The sequence below is a fragment of the Acromyrmex echinatior genome, chromosome 16 (genome assembly GCF_024713525.1).
Source record: "Acromyrmex echinatior isolate Ae372 chromosome 16, ASM2471352v2, whole genome shotgun sequence".
Classification (NCBI taxonomy): domain Eukaryota; kingdom Metazoa; phylum Arthropoda; class Insecta; order Hymenoptera; family Formicidae; genus Acromyrmex; species Acromyrmex echinatior.
The window spans coordinates 4,348,639-4,367,700 of record NC_141867.1 but is presented as its reverse complement, the minus strand read 5'-3'; the positions used below and the strand labels follow the sequence as shown (position 1 = coordinate 4,367,700).

Below are 19,062 nucleotides of genomic sequence, written 5' to 3'. Positions count from 1 at the left end.
TGGTCGGGAGCATTATCATGGTGCAAATTGGAATTTGCACCATGATAATGCTCCCGATCATACTTTTTGCTTCATTCGTGATTTTATAACTAAAATTTTAACAAAGATCATTCCACAAGCTCCGCTACTTGTCTGATATGACAACGCGTGACTTTTTTCTATTCCCACAGCTGAAATTACCGATTCGTTATTGTATCGAATATAATAGATAATAATTATATAGGACTCTCAATCTTTAAAATAGAAATGTAACTAACATAAATCTAATGAGAGTCAAAGATCAGACACAAGATCTTGAAATAATGAAATTTATGAATATTCTGTCGATAAATGTATTAGGTGTTGGAATTAATTCGTAGCGTTTTACAAGTGATGGGAAGTACTTTCATTAATGTATTTTTTAATGCTCATGTGAAATAAATAACATTCTTTCATTAAAAAACGCTACGAATTAATTCCAACACCTAATATTAAAAAGATTAGATATATAATTATTCACAGAATTGTAATTTGAATAAAATCAAGACACGCTTTCTGTTTAAAAAAAAAAGATTTTATATCACTTCATCTCTGACAATTTGAGTGACACAATCTTTTTAGATACGTGAGCATTTTGTTATATTTCTATATTGCTGAAGAAGACTCCCAAGTAAGTTGAAACATTCAAAATAAAGATATCATTTATTGACAGAATATTTATAAATTTCATTATTTCAAAATCTTACCTGATCTCCTGCGTTTAACTCTCATTAGCCTTGATTTATATTATTATAGTTATGATTATATATTAGTTATGATTATACAGTTTTGAATCGATAGACACGATAAAAGAGAATATGCTACACGCTTCAAAAATTATTTAAAATCAACTATAAAAGATATTTCTTTGATGATTTGCAATTGGAAAAGAATTAATAGGTATAGATATAGACGTATTACACTAAGAAGGAATTATTTTAAAGAGGATGAAATAAATTTGAATAAATAAATATATAATTTGCATTTTATTGGTCGAGTTCTGGTACTATTCGATCGCAATAATAAATAAATAGCAAACTTAATTTTTTGATTTTTAATTTTAAACAAAAATACTTAATTTGAATATTTATGAAAACCATAAATTGTGTATATATCAAAATTTGTCTCGAATTTTGATAATATTAATGTTAAATATATATACATCTAAACTAAATAATATCTCTAAACTAAATATCTAATTAACTATAATTATAAAATATACTTGATTTCTCTATACACTCTTTTCTAAAATGATTTATTAGAAAATATAAATTTAGATATGAAGCAATATTTTTTGAAAAAATTTCTGAATAAACAACAAATTTTTAGTGCCGCAGATGATTCTGAAATAAGAAAACTAAAGATCATCTAAAAAACCTTTGAAATATTTAATTGTTTTTTTTTATATAGTGCATTTATAATATGTTTCAATGCATAATTAAGTTGTATTCTGCCTTCTAAATTGCTTATTTACGGATTCTGTCGCCGAAGAAAGTCGACGAGCGCAACATTATCCAATCCCCGACTTGATTCGCAGGACATTAAATCGTGTCCACGTAATACATGCAGGCGTTCGGAATACTTCACTCGAGATATCGGAACTGACACAGCGCGGCGATTCGATTTACACGTAATCTCGGCACGTTACACAACATATGTTCTTACGAATGGGAACATCGCTTATTCCGTATTCCTTGAGGTTTGAGACTTTGCCCGTAGACTTTCACTGGGAGACCTGGGTGAGGAGACTGGGAAAGCATATCGGGGAGCGTGACCGGAATATTACGCCGGAGTTGTTCACTGCATTTCACGTGACATCCCCGCCGTGACCTCGTCGGAAGTTCACGACGACGCTTGTTTCCTCTACCTTATTTTCCTGAGATTATAACTTATGGATACGGATGCGAAGAGGATGATGATCACAAGTTTCGGACTTTTTATTTGTTTTTCTTTATTTGTTTTATATATTATATCGTTACGTTTGATAGAAAAGTGACACAACCCAGACAACACAGTGTCTAAAATCGAGACGTCTTTGATGTCTACATTTTAAAGACGTCTTATGTCTCAATTTTAGACTTTGTGTTATCTGGGAAGTCAAGAATTAGAATTTTTTTTAAGATAATGAAAGAAAATTGGATCTCAAAGGCTAATACATTTTTGTGGAAAAATGACATATACATATGGCTTATTTTTGTTTATATATTACAATTTTGATAAGAAGATAGAATTTTAGTTAAAGTTGCAGTGAAAATGCAGTGAATTCGAATTTTGAAAACTCATGATATAGTTTATTAAAGAATTATAATTGAAAATATAATATAAAAAGAAAATAAAGTCATAGAAATTACTCATGCTAATTAAAACGTTTCAATTCAGAATTCAAAAAGTGCTCTACTGAAAAGTCGCTAATTTTGAGAAGTACCACTTGTCTATTAATGCGTCCTATCTTGCGATGGATGGAGTGATATTTGGGCTATTCTTTATTATGAACGAAACGCAATCTGTATTTGTACCTTTTAATAAAAACAAGTCTTGCGATTTTATATATTTCTTCTGTGTCTTTTATAGTAATTAAAGGCCAACTTAGACTTCCATGGACTTTTAGTTGCGCTTTATTATTCTTTCCTGTCGCGTAGATTCATTGGTGGAAGGTTTTAGTAAGATAAGGTGCGTTTTATATTGAATTTCGCGCAAGATTATTGATTCTATCGTTGGGCCTCAGAGAGTACATCTTTTGATTTAATTTGGATGTTTTTAATAGATTTTAATGTGCTTAATTTTAACGAATGACAAGTAATAATATGTTACAAATGTATTATTGTACATTTATAAACATACAAGTATATTTAGTGTCCGATTTTTTATTGTTAAAATTTTTTATTTTAAAGAATAATGGCATTTTTATTTTTACAATTATAACAATCACACACACACGTTAACGAGGATAAGACTTTAGTAAGCGGCTACGAAATTTCGATTACAGGACTATGCTGAATATACGACATTCTTTGCATCGATATGTGTAACGTCACAAATCCGTAACAGTATTGCCTAAGTTCAATCGAAGAAAGCCCGTAAGAAAGTCTATTGTAATTCGTGGATTGTCGCGACCCGATTGTATTTATACATGTGCTGGTATAGCTGTAGTCTTAGTCGGCCCGGACTTGTCCATCCTTAAACAAATTAGTTTCTTGAGTCGTGCAGTCTAATTCAATGTCGAGGCCTCGTGAGAAATAGCGTAGTTTCTCATTAAAGAAGACAGCCTCAGTGTAGTGTTAAGTGCGAGAAGGATTATATGAATTTAAAAATGCGGCTGTTTCTGGTATGTAATAATCTTAATTATAAAACTTTCTTTATAATATATATTATCATGTTGTCCATTCGCATATTAATACGCATACATATATTAGGTGTTGGAATTAATTCGTAGCGTTTTACAAGTGATGGGAAGTACTTTCATTAATGTATTTTTTAATGCTCATGTGAAATAAATAACATTCTTTCATTAAAAAACGCTACGAATTAATTCCAACACCTAATAAGTAATAAGAAACTATAAAAAAATTTTGACGTATTCAATTTTCATATTAGGTGTTGGAATTAATTCGTAGCGTTTTTTAATGAAAGAATGTTATTTATTTCACATGAGCATTAAAAAATACATTAATGAAAGTACTTCCCATCACTTGTAAAACGCTACGAATTAATTCCAACACCTAATATAATATTTCATAATATTTCATGTATGAATTTATTTTAAAATATTTTTATATATTTCACATATATATATATATATATATACAATAAATAGACAAATAATTAATTAATGATATTTAAAAAACATGTATCTTTTTTCTTTTTAATTGAAAGTTTTCATTATTTAAAAATATTTAATAGTTGGAACATTACAAGATACATTACGATGAGCACCTGGCTAAATGAGTCCCAAAATTGTGATACATAATGTCACATATTCCTATTTTTTTCTTTCACAGAAAAGTTTTACAAAATATCTATAAATGAACATATAAGATTTTCTAAAATTTTTTCACTATAAAAAGCTCTTTGTTGATTTAAATGCTTAATGCAAATACTTTGTGCTATTCTGCAAAATGCAAATATGTAACGCGAAAGTTTTCTTTAAGGCCTTCCCATAAATATACGATTGCCTTTAGCTCCGATAAGACTACTTGATACTATAACGCCTATAACATAATACTATAAAGATTAACCTAAAAGTTTATGGTCTGTATTACAGATAGGTGTACCGATTTACGCTGCATAATTTTATAATTAAAATAATTTATTATAAAAAAAATAACAAAAAAATATAAATAAAACTAATTAACTACAACCATATAAAACGATTTAATATTATCAATAATATAACCACTATATAAATATTTAAACTATAATGCAATTGGCAAGAAAAGTCGAATTTATTTTCGCATTTGTAGAATTAATTTTTAGCTGATTTTGTATAAAAACAAGCTACAATTACATGAATAATGAGTTTTTACTTTTTTAATCATCTATAAATAGATCATGTTTCTATCAGTATTAGTAAAAAATATTTAGTTTCCGAAAAATTAAGGGAGGTGTCTTTTTGAAAGAGCTATATCGGCAACTTTCCGCTACATATATATTTTTTTAATTTACTTCTTATACACTTAATTTAAATATTTATTCTATTTTAGTTATACGTCTGTTTAGTTTTATATTATGATATTTAGCTATTTTTATGCAAGAAATATAATTCATTCTTAGGTCATCTATGTCTTCGTATTAATGCTTTCGCTGACGCAAGCTAAGCAGAAAGCCGAAATGCAGAAGTCAGAAGTCACGAAGCTGGAAGTGATGAACCTTGGCGAAATTCAAGTTAAATCCAATTCCAAGCAATTCGACGTGCAACGGAAACGAGATTTCGGATACGTCTATAACAGGCCGAATTATGTCTCTTCAAATGCTCGGTTTCGCATCCAAACGCAACCATCCAGAAGTCAAATAGCATTTAAGGTCCCTGGCCAGTTGAACAGACCGTTCACGAAATATGGATCTCCTATCCACTCAACTTCCAATCAGGCCACACATGAATATCATGCTCAGCAACATCAGAACAAATTGCAGTACAACATTAATCAACAGCAATCAAGCAGTTTCGGTGGAACAGGACTGGTGAAACAGGAAATACCGAGCCCGATTAGAAACGTTGATTTTACGGAAGTGAATCCGATTGCTAGTCAAAATAATGAGCCGTTTGGCATGCATACCGCTAATTATTTACCGCCACAAAATCAAAAGCTGCCGGTTCATTCTTCGACGAATAATTTCAATTCACAGAACATTCCAAATCAGGGACAAATTCACGGTACAAGCTCACAGAAACAGAATTTCGCGCAGGCTCAGAATCAAATTTCCGACGCCGCGTTCTTCCTGTCCGAGAACGCGCAGGCGATCCAGCAACTTTACGGCGCACCCGCAAGCAATCAAGACTTTGCGCCCAGCAATAATCAATTTCAGAATATCGGTAATCAAATTCATAATCTAAATGGCCAGTTTGAAAGTACCTCGCAGAACTCTGAGGAATACCGTGACGCGTTGCCGCCATATGCATCGGGAACACTCGATCCTCGAGAGACTCTGGAACAAATTCAGTCTCTAGAGAAAGATCGGCTAATCATTCAATTGCAGCAGGCTCTCGCTCAGGCTCAGATTAACCCGCGCGCAAACACGGCAGGAAGATATGCTCAGAACCAAGCAGGTTTTATTCAGAATCAAGAACTTTTGGCCTCCATAAGTCAGCAAATAAACCCGCGTATTCCCACGACGTCGCAATCTACCACTGTTGGCTCTGGAAATACCGCGTTCAGCCAGTCTACTTTTCTACCAGAGACCACAGTCAACCCCTTGGGATTATCCGTTAACTATGGTATTCCGACTACTACTCAAACTCCGACCACAACAACGGTAGCAACGGGAGTTTTCACTACGCAATCTTCATCGCAATCATCTAAGGGTGATAGTACTGTCCAAGTAGTATCATCACAACCCGCTTCTAACCAGCCTGGTTTTTCCGCGACTGGATCTCCCGTGGGGATCCCCATTTATGGTGGATTCGTACCGACTTTTATCACGGGAACCAACTTGGCTCCCAGCTACAGTACCACCATCTTGACATCCGGCTCTTTTAGACCTGAAACATCGCCTACCCATTTTGGGATACCGATTCCCACAGAACCGCAGCATAAACCGTCGGAATCAGTACCCTCGATCCCAGCGACGACAACACCGCCTCTCTCGTCTGTCTCACCATCTAATCGACCGGGGGTTGCTCTAACACCAGCGGCAATCACCCCGGTAGCTTTGCCAATTCAACCATTACGACCTGTTGCTCCCCTCGCGACGCCGATACATCCGATCACCGCTCCTTTACTGCCGGCGAATCCCACTCAAGTGCATCCGGCGCAATCCATTCCTGTAACGTCCAGCGTGCAACACACGTACGGTGTGCAAACCGCATTGATCAATCCCGTTCTTTATAAACCGATTAAAACTGTTTATCCGGTGTACTATTATCCCGTGAATATTCCCTATCAGCTGCAGAAACCTGTTTCACCGAGTTACCCTTGGAATTATGCACCTTCGTACACAACGCAGATAGGATCGACGAAAATATGGAAATGAGATATTCCTGTTCCATGCGGAGCATAAACGGAGCGCAAATCAATCCATAGTATTGTGACTGACTGTTTATCCGCGTGAAAAAGCGAGAGGGAGAGATTGAAGAAGAAAGTACGCAAAGGAGAGTCACTATCGTATAGTCACTATCTCATGGTTTTGATGTGTTAATGACGATGCGCTACATCATCTGCTATTTCACCTAAACGATTTCATTTTCTTGTTTCAGTAAGAGAGTTTCAAGTTGACAAAAAGAATTGCGGTCTGCAAATCAACCGTTTCAATAGAGACTTTTATTTGTTTTTATTGTATGACACAGAGTAACTTTTTTGAATGATGCGTTAATTGTATCATTAATTGCAAGTAGATACTTGATTTAACTTACAAAATTTTGACAGATTTTGCCTTTCAAGATCCACACGTAATTTCTTTATAGTTTTATATTTAATCGTGCGTACTAAAATTTGATATGTATTGTTACATATACTAATTCGAATAATATTCGTAATTCTATTATAACCTACATTTCTAGTATTATAATTTTAGAAAATAAGATGATTTTTTCTTTCTCTAAATTGTCATACAATGCTTAATACTGAGCACATTTAAATTTCTCGCTGTTGAATATAACTACGGTGATTATTCAATACGTGCCTCATACTGCATATCCGCTGCACCATCTGTCACAGTGCATCCGTTTATTTCGAATTCATTATCGAGAAAGTGACATTATGCTGATGATAATTAGCGTAGTTGTTTCATTGAAATTAGGATACTGTGGCAAGAATCTCAAGTGAATATTTCTAAGCGTCATTCATCGTTTCTAACAGTCGATTATGCATAAAAGAAACTTTGCCATTCATACAAACGTTCAAAGATGTTATTTATAACGTAGAAATATACGTTGATTTCTTATATTATTATAAGTAGGTTATCTTTATTTTTTATTTTTGGATTGTAAAAGCTGATACATATGTATATGTGTATGTATGTATGTATGTGTATGTGTGTGTGCGTATTATATATATTATATAAATAAATTGTTTATTGATTTAATGATATTATATAAATAATGCTTGTGAAATTTCACGCGTGCTTCTTCTATCGTCTTCAAAACGGACTTATTTTTTCGATATGTAAATACACATGTACTATTTATTTTGTCAAATAAATACTTTTTATTAATTATTAAATTTTATGTAATTAGAAGATAATTCTTCTTCTCGATATTGTTGTTTCGATTTTATTTTTAATTTGACGCATATAATAAATTTGTTTTAAACAAGACATAAAATTGCTAAAATTTAGAATTTAAATAGCGACATTAAAGAACTGCGTTAGAACTGAATATGAGTGTCTAAGACATACGCATAATATTAATCTAATAGCAAAAACATACCGTAGTGCTTGTGGCGCATCTCATATTATCGCGATGGAAAGTTGAGTCGAGGAACTGAATTATTTCCGGTCCCAGACCTAAGAAACTCTCACCCGTGTAGTCGTGACCGTCGGACATGATCCCCATCGCTATTCATTGCTACGCCATTCGATTCTGACCTCGAAAGTCGTTCGATAATTCCAGCCACGGTCAACGCAGTCGGGTTATCTGAACAATCCTAAGCATGCATAACGTATTGCTATTTACAGGTGTAAGATTCTTACACGATTTCGTAATCATTGCACTCATTCTTACTAGGAGAAGAGGAAAGACACGTGCCGTTGTTGTCGAATCCGATTCATCGATTGGAACAGATCTCGAATGGAATCATCAGATAATTATTGAACAGAAGCGCTTCATATTCATTCAACGATCTTTATTAACGCTGATAATTTTTTGCAATCTGCGCTTTTTTTCTTATTGAATTCAATAATTTTGCTCTTCAGATCACTAAAATTTTTTAAACTGATAAGAATGATAAAAAATTATTATTTTTTATTGTTAATATATTTACGATATGGAAATGGAACAAAATTTTAGAAAAAAGATAACTAAATTTATATGTTTTAGAGAAAGTTAAAGAAATTATCAAATTCATCTGAAAAAAAAAAAAATAAAAATCTGTGAAACCATCTATTACGGAAGGCAGCGAGCGTAACTTAAAGCAGATTTTTGTAGATCACTTATTTACATGCATATCGTTCATTTGCTAGTTTCTTGAGTTACTTGCAGAAAAAGAATGGAAAGAGAAAGAAGAATATATACACTTTCCTCTATAATCAATTATAATATCAATATTGCACTTCAAACTAATATTACAAAAAATATTACAAAAATATTACAAAAAATTTTAATGAATTTTAATGAATTTCGGAAACGTTAACATTCATTTTTCTGAAAAAAGTTTTGTTTCTTAATCTTATCTTCTTCTGTATCGTTATTATAGCAAATAAGCGGTATACATACACATATATGTATATAGTCCGTTGCATCTCTTACATTTACAACAATACTATAGACGATATCTTCGAGAAAGTTTCTAAACGTGATTAAATCATACCATTACCAAATCCAAATTTTAACATAGTTTCCATAAATATAGTTGCAAACGATATTTGACAGATCAAGCACGCACCGAGTCTGGTGAATCGAAAGTGCATGTTGACCCTGAAAGCCTAGTGACTTCTCGCATTAAACTTGTCAACTCACTTTCCGCAAGTGACCTATATTCTACTGTCCGGTTTCCATTTCATTCCGCTGATGCATTTTTGTCATTTTACTCTGAACTCGTATAGAGTTTCTCAGACACGCTTTCTGGACCCTATTTGGAAAATCTTACATTCTATTCGTCAGATACATAAATTGCTTCTATTATAACAAACTAGATGTTTTCACATTTTTCTGTCCAATATTTTTCTATTATTGTGAATAGTTAAATGTTAGCCGTTTAAAATAGTTTCAAATAATGAGAAAGCGAGAGTTCCGGCAATGATCAGACTAAATCGGCAAGAAAGATGAGGAAGTAAAGAGATTTATAAACACATAAAAAAGCGGAAAGCAGTGGGAAAAAGTTAGTGACCGGGAAAGTAAAGGAATTCACAAATCTGAAAAAAGGAAGAAAAATTTTAAATGACAAGAAAGTAAAAGACCAAAGTATCGTCAGATAATGGATTTAAAGAATCATATGTTCTAATGAAAGAGTTACATCGAGTGGGAAAAGGAGTTATGACGATGCAAGAAAATTATAATAAAATGATGATAAAGCACGAAAAGCGAAAGCTATTTTAAGATGACATCCTTTATTCGAAATCACACATGAAGCAGGATAATGATTCATCGTATCCGCGTATTTCCGTACAGCGTTATGGTTCTAAATGGTTTTCTTCATAAATGATAGAATCAATTTTCTTTTAGACTTTAATAGTAATTTCATTAATAGTTTAATAATTATTAATATTATTTTTATTTATATTATTTAAATAAAATCATTTGATAAAAAATTATTAAATTTTTCCTAAAAATTTCGAATTTCATAAATATTTTTACGTACCTAATAATTTTTCTATTATAATAAACGTGTACATGATCTTGGTTTTTAATATAAATTAAATAAGTACAATATATTTATAATTCTATAAATATATTTTATACTTTATATTTAAGTTAAAAATTATATTTATTTAAATTTAACTAAACTAAATTAAAGTCACAAAAACTAAAAATTAAATTTGTAGAAATTGATTAATTATTAAATTCAAATAAATTTAATTTAACTAAAAGAATTCAATATTACTAACAAAGAGCACTTCCTTGTCGAAAGAAATGATGTTTGCGGAACATTGTCTTCTATGCTTCGTTTTAGTACATGTCTTGCGCAATAATGCACGTGCACTGTACTTAGCTCTTATCAAGATGTTAACGACGTGACAGGTATATTATTCGCAGCACACGAAAGCTGCGATAATATCTGACGTGCAAGGATACTCTGTTATGCATAGATATGCACTGACTATAATAAGCAAAGCAATTCTCGATGAAGCTATCTGCAAACAGTGCAGATTTTGATTACTAATTAACATCAATGTCATATTTATATAAACTTAAATGTTAATAAGTCTGTACGAATATATATATAATATAGAGTGGCCATATTTTAATATAAATTAAAATTTAGATTTCAATAAAGAAGTTATTTAATTAATATTTATACATCAGAGTTATATCAGATACTTATATCAGAATTATTGCTATTTATTAAAATAGCATAACAATATTATATATAATTTAAATATAATTTTGTCAATAATAAATGAGACACTGTATCTTGTCATTTTTATTTTTCTTTCTCGAAGTAGACCGCGACAATTGTCAGAATTCTCTTAATTCATTGTCTTTTCAATTGGATGATAGCCACAAGCAACGGTTCCTTTCTTCATCTTGCTAGTGAAAGTAAAATAATCGAATGATGTGTTTTCAGATACCATAATTTAACATGCTGGAACAAGTTAGATGTAATGCTACGAGAGAATGATCGCAATTACCTTCTTACGGCTGCGTTCATTCTTAAACATGTCCGAATTTTGTACATGTTTGTCGTATAAAGACACAAAAACGAGAAACGAGATGCAGTAACTTTTTCATTCATTTCCCCAAACGCGCGCATTTTACTTTCAAATGTCAATCGGCTTTCAACGTGTAGTAATATCTTACCTTTTTTTATATGCACAGCCCGAGAATACTTCTTAGCGAGCGTCAACATCTTTTTCTTGCTAGTACATGCTACACTTTATGTAAGAGGCTGATGAACGAAGCACGCGCATAATACTCGGCATGTGATGTTGACCTTACACTCTCTTGCAATCAATATTAACCCTTACCGTACAAAGATACAATTTGATGCCTCATCCATACAAACGGGGATCCATCCGTTTTTTTCATCTATTCAGAATGATTAAAAAAATCTCTAAAAAATCATCAACATATTTCCAACTTTCTAAAATAAATATTGAAACTTCATTTTGGGAAATAATAAAATGTAGTATAATTACTGAAAGACTTAAAGAAACTTGTACGAACAGGAATCGCTCGGTCAGTAGTACTTTGTAGGGTAAGGGTCAAAAGTAAAATTAAAGTAAATGTTAAAAGTAAGATTCTCTCTATCTCTCTAGACTTGGAAGAAAGTTTCTTTGTTAAAGGACACGATAAATAAGAAACTCTGAAATTTTGTGAAATATTTTGCTTTGTTTAAAATATACCTGAGATTTAGCTTCAACTTTTTACAATAAATAATGGTATCAATAAATCTACTTCTTTTCATTGTATCTCTTACTTAGATAGATACGTCTAATTTTGTATTTTGTAGCACAAAGCAGTTTAGTTTTAATCGATAAAGAGACTGAAGACTAGATAAAAAAAGAGTATATAAAAATAAATTAAATAAAAAATACGCGTACTAAGTTGGCTTTATCATGTATAATAGTAGATTTTATCAACTAAAAATAAACCGTAAAAATAAATGCAAATAATGAAATAATGTTTCAGAAAGCCATATATTCCGGAATTATTTCATGCATGAAGAAGCGTAACCAGGAACTAAATGTCCGGAAGCATACATACATATTTGGACAAGAATACTAAAATTAAGAATATCGGAAAACAATATATTTCCGGAAATACACATTTATACATAATATAATAAGTCTGCCTTTTTGTTATCAAAATAAATTAATAGCGATAATTGCTAAGACTTACGCGTAACGGTACGTACTTCGACGAATTTAATGGTCTGTTTTCTGTTTCTGCACTAGACTGTTCCAGAACTCTCTCGCTTTCGACAAATATCAAACGTATATCTATCTCTTTAAGTTCTAAAAGTGTACACTAGTTCAGCTACAGAAAACTTTAAATGTTAGATTTGATGACCCTCTTATAAGTCCAAACTAAAAGTGAAAAATATAAAATAAATTATTTCGCTCCGATTCGGGCAATTGCGTTTTCTCTCGATGCTTGATGAAGCAATGCTTCCGCTTGTCTACAGTAATTAATCATACTGGGAAATAAAATAAAGTAAAATATGCTGAAAAAAAGGTGGAATGAAGTGGCTCGAAACAATAGTAATTCTTATCACGTTGAAATTAGATCGTCGGTTCTGCAGAGAGTAGTAATTAAAAATGGCTTAGCATATCCTACTATTATACCCGGCCTTCCGAGGTTTTCTCGATTTCATATTACGTGATATCGCTCATAGAAATGTATAAGGAAGAAAACAAAAGCCTTTAATTGAAATATTCCCGGACAGAAAGTGCGGAAGGTGGTTGCACACTTTCTCGAGATGTCTTGCGAATGCAGAGGTAACAAGAAGCGAGAAGACAAAATTTCAATCTGTTATGCAAGAGAAGCAATAAATCTTTTCGAATCCCTTATATGCTAACCTAGATGACATATTCGCCAATGAATTTTGAGTCTTTTCTTTTTTCCTCTCATTGAAGGAAACATTTTTGATATTTGCAACTATAATTATACGCTATTACAATTATGATTACTACTATCATAATAATAATAATTATATGTAAAGTTCTATCAACAAATATGTATAGTTTGTAACAAAAAATGACTATATATATAATTATAGCTATTATATAAAAATAGTTACAATTACCATAATTTAACTATAACTTAAAATTATCTTTTTCAACTAATAAGAATTTGCGGTCGATAAGGATCGAATTGGTCCGCTTTTCACTTGCAAGTAGGGTCTGATTTGCAAAAACACATGCGAATAGTCCCCGCGTTGCAGTTGACTACTATCTGTGCCAAACAGCGACGATGCGATGCGACGCTCGACATATTAGTGCGGGGATATTTACCTTCACCTAGACCTTTCTTTCACCGTACGAGAGGGGATCCATGTATAAAGGCTTTCTTCTTGCTAGCAATATCAGAGACCACAATATCATTCAACCACTCGTCTATCACTAAGTTACAAGATAGTTACAACAGCAACCCCATTTTGGCAAGCATGTTGTTTATGGTGAGTATTCACGTCTTCACAAGTGTTTGCGAAAATTCAGTTCTAATTTCCGTATCGATCATTTTTGTGTTTTCGTGTGTGTCTTGTACATATTACAGTTGTATAATTGCTCTTTTTATACAAATTATTATACAAAGTGTTTAATAACATAGTGTGTTTAATAATTTATATAAATATATTATAATTAATGTAAAATATAATAACTTAAGAAATAAAATTTTTATTAAGTTTCCATTTAATGGATATGATATAAGTACTATATTTACTTATCATTTAATTTTCAATAGATATTACTAATAAATAATTAAGTAATGATTTTATATTAACGTATTTAAATTTGCAGTGTCCGAAAATTAATAAACTATTAAATATTAATTGCAATAAATATATTGCAATTAATATTTACAGCATATTACTAATCAATATAAACTATATTTGGAAACCGACCAAAGTTTTGTCTCAAAAAGTTTTTTTTTAAAACTAGTTTCGATTTACATAGTCCTTATCAATCGCTTACAACTACTTATGTTATTAATAGTCATAAGCAAATGATGAAGATTATGTAAGTCGAAACTAATTTCGCGTCAATTTTTAATATATTCAACACATTAAATTTAATTAATATTATTTAACATCCATTGTTTATCTTTGATTGATTTCCAAAAGAGAGATTATATTGTTTTTCAATAACAAATTATTAAGGTTTTATATGCATATTTATATTGTTAATATATTAGGTCATTTAAAAAGTATCCGCGGTTTTTTGTTCAATTTTTGAATGAAAAAACCGCGGATATTTTTTAAATGACCCAATATTATTTATATTATTAATAATTATATTATTTAATACAGTGCAATCTTTTTTTAAGAGTCATTTTCAGAGGATTATTTTTAGAAATAGGTAAAATCTTTAATATTTATTTCGACAAGCCACAAAAAATTCGCGGATGAACCACAGCAGTTCGTAGACCACAGATTGTGCATTACTGATCTAGTATATAAAACACTCTGCAACTCGTGATTTTTATTTTTATTTTTATTTTGTTTATTGAGGAATATATATTATTTTAGTTTAATTAATTATAATTTAAAATTGATTTAAAATATTTTACACATTTTACGTTAAATTCAAAGCATTCGTATTAATTACGATTCATCTATTTCAAATTGTGATTAAATACTTTCCCACGAATATTAATTGAATTACAATATTAATTAATACGATGTAGTTATCATGTAACCGCTCATTGTTAGATTACATATCATGTATATTAATTATCGACTATCAACTCATAATACTGTGATAATAATGCGCTAGATCAGCCAATTAATTTTCAACTACTTCACTGACTAATTAGAATTTACCACCTGTTTTTTGTTTAATTAATGTGACTATTCATAACTCATCTGTAATTATAACTCGGGTAACAGTTTAATATAATTGGATAACAGTTTTGTATTCCACTTTCACGCAAACTGATCAATTCTACGAAAGTGGGACACCCTAGAAAGTCATGTATAAAGAAGTGCGATAACAACTGATCTGATCGTGTAGGTGTTTCTGGTGGCTTTCGCCTGTGGAGTCTGCTGCAATGAAAATCTGCCAACTCAGCTTCTATTGCAGCTGAAGGACAAACGCGGCATCAATGACAACTTGGTAACTTTCCCATCGGGATCTTCTTCCTCCTATTCGTCTCCCGTTTCGGGCTTGAGTTCTGGTTACGAGCTAGGTGGATCATCCGGTGGCTTCTCCCTGGGACACGGCGGCTTGCTTAATTCGGGCGGCTCCGTTGGCCATGGAATCGGATATTCCTTAGCGCCGTCCAGTGGTCTCGGTCTTGGATCCGGATACCAGTCACCTGGATTGAGTCACAGTCACTTGAGTCACCAAAGTGTCTCTTTGGGTGGACACTCGGCTCAAGGTACTTATTCCGTGCCCAACATAGCTCATCTGGGAAGCGGCGGAAATAGCAACGCACTATTCGCTCCAGCGAAAACAGGTCCCGTTACTTTCGGAGCCCATGGTGGCAGCGCCAGTGCCGCAAGTACTTCCAGCTCCAACTCGCACAGCGCGCCGATCTACGCTACCAGTGGCCACGGACTTTCGGCTTACAGCAACGGAGGATCTAACGGCTTTCAGCTCGTATTGGGATCAAACCAACAACATGGTCTATCATTGGGTTCATCGGGTGCCTCGTCAAGCTACAGTCTTCCTACTCATTCCGCATCTTCAAGTTCTTCGCACCCCGTGACAGGTGGCCTGATCATCGCTAGCGGTTCGCATGGCAGCTCCTCCAGCTACAACCTCCCGTCTACATCCTCTCACAGCATCTCTACCCTTGGTAGCTCTTCGGGTACTCAAGGAGCATCAGCCACTTATTCTCTTCCGATTAGCTCAGGATCTCACGGAATCTCTGCATTGTCTTCTGGTGCTGCGTCCAGTTATCCCGCTACTTCAGGATCCTCTTCCAGTACTCATTCCGGATTTTCGAGCATATCGTCCGGCGGTTCCAACTATCAGCTACCAATCGCTTCAGGATCTCACTCGAACTCGGGATCGTCCAACACCATCACGTACACGAATTATCTGCCATCTCATTCGTCCGGTAGCAGTACCAGCTATTCTAGCCCCAGTGTTTCTTATTCAAATCCGAGTATCAGTCATGTGGGTTCTCCCAGTTCCGGCTACTCCGGCGCTGGTACCAGCTACACCCTCAGCGCAAATTACGCAGCAGCTTCCAGTTCCAGCCCAGTCGTAACTTATACCGGAAGCCACGGCTATACACCCACAATATATAGTTCGTCCAGTTCCCATGGGAAATCTGCGGATTCGCAAGGCACTCATACTGGCGTAAGTCCGAGATATGTCGGATATGTTTCCGAGAAAGTTGTAAATGCAGACTTAGGTGGCGCAAAGTATGATACGATTTCGTACTCGGTTCCAAACGGAAAATATTAATTTATGTTTTGTAAATCTTTTTGCGTCCCGACACATTGTCAGGATTCGATAACAGCTTAGGATTATAATTACAAGATCCTTGTTTGGATCTCGACGAACGAGTAATTAAACGCCAAATCCGTTTAATTATCTAATCTTATGCTGACTCGATCTTGCCATGAAAAATAACAATAGTATTTCCCAAGTAGAAGACTATGTATGTTGTTGAGATACAATAGAATAAATATTTATATTTAAATTTTCTACTGTACGATCTATCTAGAGATAGAAATCTCTGTACTGTAATTATACTCAAATACCCAATTGTTATCTATATTTATATGATATGTATTGTAATAGATTGTTATTCTTTATATCACTGACAATTGTGATTTTTATTACGTAATTTTATACATTCTTTTATAATAAATGAGTTGATTTTCCAACGAATACCAGAGAACTTACTTTAAATCTTGAAAATTGATAGTATTATCATTATATTAAGTTTATTACAATTAATTAAGTTTATGACAATTAACGATTGGCAATTAATTTAGCAGTATTTACGATCGGCTCATAAATTTCGAATAGCATAAGAATTTAAAGGAGTTTCTAGAGTCACGAAGATTACTAATAAATTGCATGTTGGATATTGCGTGCGGCGTGCATAAGACTATACGCCAATGTTTTGCCTCTTAATAAAGATTAAACACGCACAGTAATGAAGAAGATGATCAAAGAGATCGGAAAAGTGAAAGTATAAATCGACAAATAAGATATGATTTTGATCCAATTATTTCAATTCATACTGCAATTAAAATATATAGAGTGCTGGTTTACTTTCGCGTGTTCGAGTTTACAAATATATCTTCGCGAATACTAAGTAATTGATTCGACACGCGCGATGGAGGGCAATACGTGTATCAAAAGATACTTGAATGAATCCTGCCGTTAGTATTGTTGTCCATCAAAATTGATGTATCTGACAACGACCAATGTTGCTTTTACCCGCGGCGCTACCGTGAAAGTTATTAATCGCACGAACGGCAATGGTATAACCGTACATGAAATATAATAAAAGCATAAGTCCGTCCAACAAACAGAACGGGATCGCTTTTACTTCAAGGCCGAGACGGATCAGGGTGAGTAAGAGATATCTTTCTAAACCTTTATTTTATTTTGGAAAGTGATTGTCAGCTGCAGATGGTAAGATTGACTGGTTAAGATTTATGTATAATTCAACGTAATGTCAACATATATAATGGAAATTGATATATAATGATATTGATAATAATAATATATGTATAACCTATTTTCTTTTTTATAGATATGGATACATAATTATAAAATAATTAATCTTAAAAGAGAGCGAAATTACATAGCATAATAAAATAATATTTCTGTGTTGCTGGTTAAAATAATATTTATTTAATAAATATAATTTGTATGTTGCCTTGCTAGTTTATATTATTCTTTTATACATCAAAAGTGATACTCAATATATCATTTAAATTAAAATAAGAAGTTATAATTAAAATTATAATTATTATTGTTAGTATCTCTAAGGTTAGTAAAATAATTACCAATTAAATATTTTTATTTTACAACTTAGAAATTGAATGATCGTCATATTTTTCTATTGGACTCATTATTTTTATTAATAGCATTCCATATTCAAAGCGAATCTTAATGTTTAAACATTTCTGTGTGAATTTATATAAATATCTGATTCCGCAAATTGCATGCCGAAATTTTTTAGTGTTAAAACGTAATCATGAACAAAATTACAACAATAATATCACTTATTAAATTAATAAGCAATTTAATAATTGTGTTGATGCTAATAAGCATCTTCATAAGAATAATAATAATTAAATGTTAATAAGAATCTAAAAATTATAAATAATTTTATTCTCTTTTATTATTCTTATATTTTCATAATTTAAAACTTACAAAAAATATATAATTTTATAATTTAAAATTTATAAATTATATAAAATAATTTGCAACAGACAATAACTTATTAAATTACATTTAACGTTTCCAAACGTTATATGAAACATTTCAACATAATTTAATTTAATATAAATTTTATATTAATAAAACATGACATTGCCTCCCCTCCCCCCGATCACTAGATGATTAATAGATCGTGATGGAAATCGTGATCGATCATTCAGCTACTAGCACGACAAAGCAATTAGTTTATTTACACTAATCAAGTTTTCAAGGAGATACTTCGTCGCCTACACGTAAGAAAGCGACTTTAGTTAATCGCTCCAATCGCGCATTACTCCTTTCGTATACCTGACCCATTTTCTGTGACTCATATGCATGAGTATGTGTGTGCTTACTTACATACGCGAGGGCAACACGACACGATACGGCATGACATCAGTCACATGAGAGAGCCGCACGCATGGTAGAGGTCCTAGCTCTTCAGATGTGTAATCTAGC

At 32.4% G+C, this 19,062-nt stretch overlaps 3 protein-coding genes across 3 annotated transcripts in view; 2 read left to right on the top strand and 1 right to left on the bottom strand.

The window, feature by feature from the left end:
* Nucleotides 1–19,062, bottom strand: part of LOC105152740 (D-beta-hydroxybutyrate dehydrogenase, mitochondrial) — a 116,423-nt gene that overhangs the window by 42,423 nt on the left and 54,938 nt on the right. The gene's annotated exons all lie outside the window — the stretch shown is intronic.
* LOC105152737 (uncharacterized) lies at nt 3,633–7,884 on the top strand. The gene has a single exon (XM_011067165.2). The coding sequence runs from the start codon at nt 4,810–4,812 to the stop codon at nt 6,703–6,705; it is 1,896 nt and encodes a 631-aa protein (XP_011065467.2). The 5' UTR covers nt 3,633–4,809; the 3' UTR covers nt 6,706–7,884.
* LOC105152748 (uncharacterized) lies at nt 13,446–17,055 on the top strand. The gene is given in 3 exon segments (XM_011067179.2): nt 13,446–13,603; nt 13,605–13,667; nt 15,223–17,055. Coding segments are annotated over 3 exon segments (1,527 nt in total). The 5' UTR covers nt 13,446–13,543; the 3' UTR covers nt 16,627–17,055.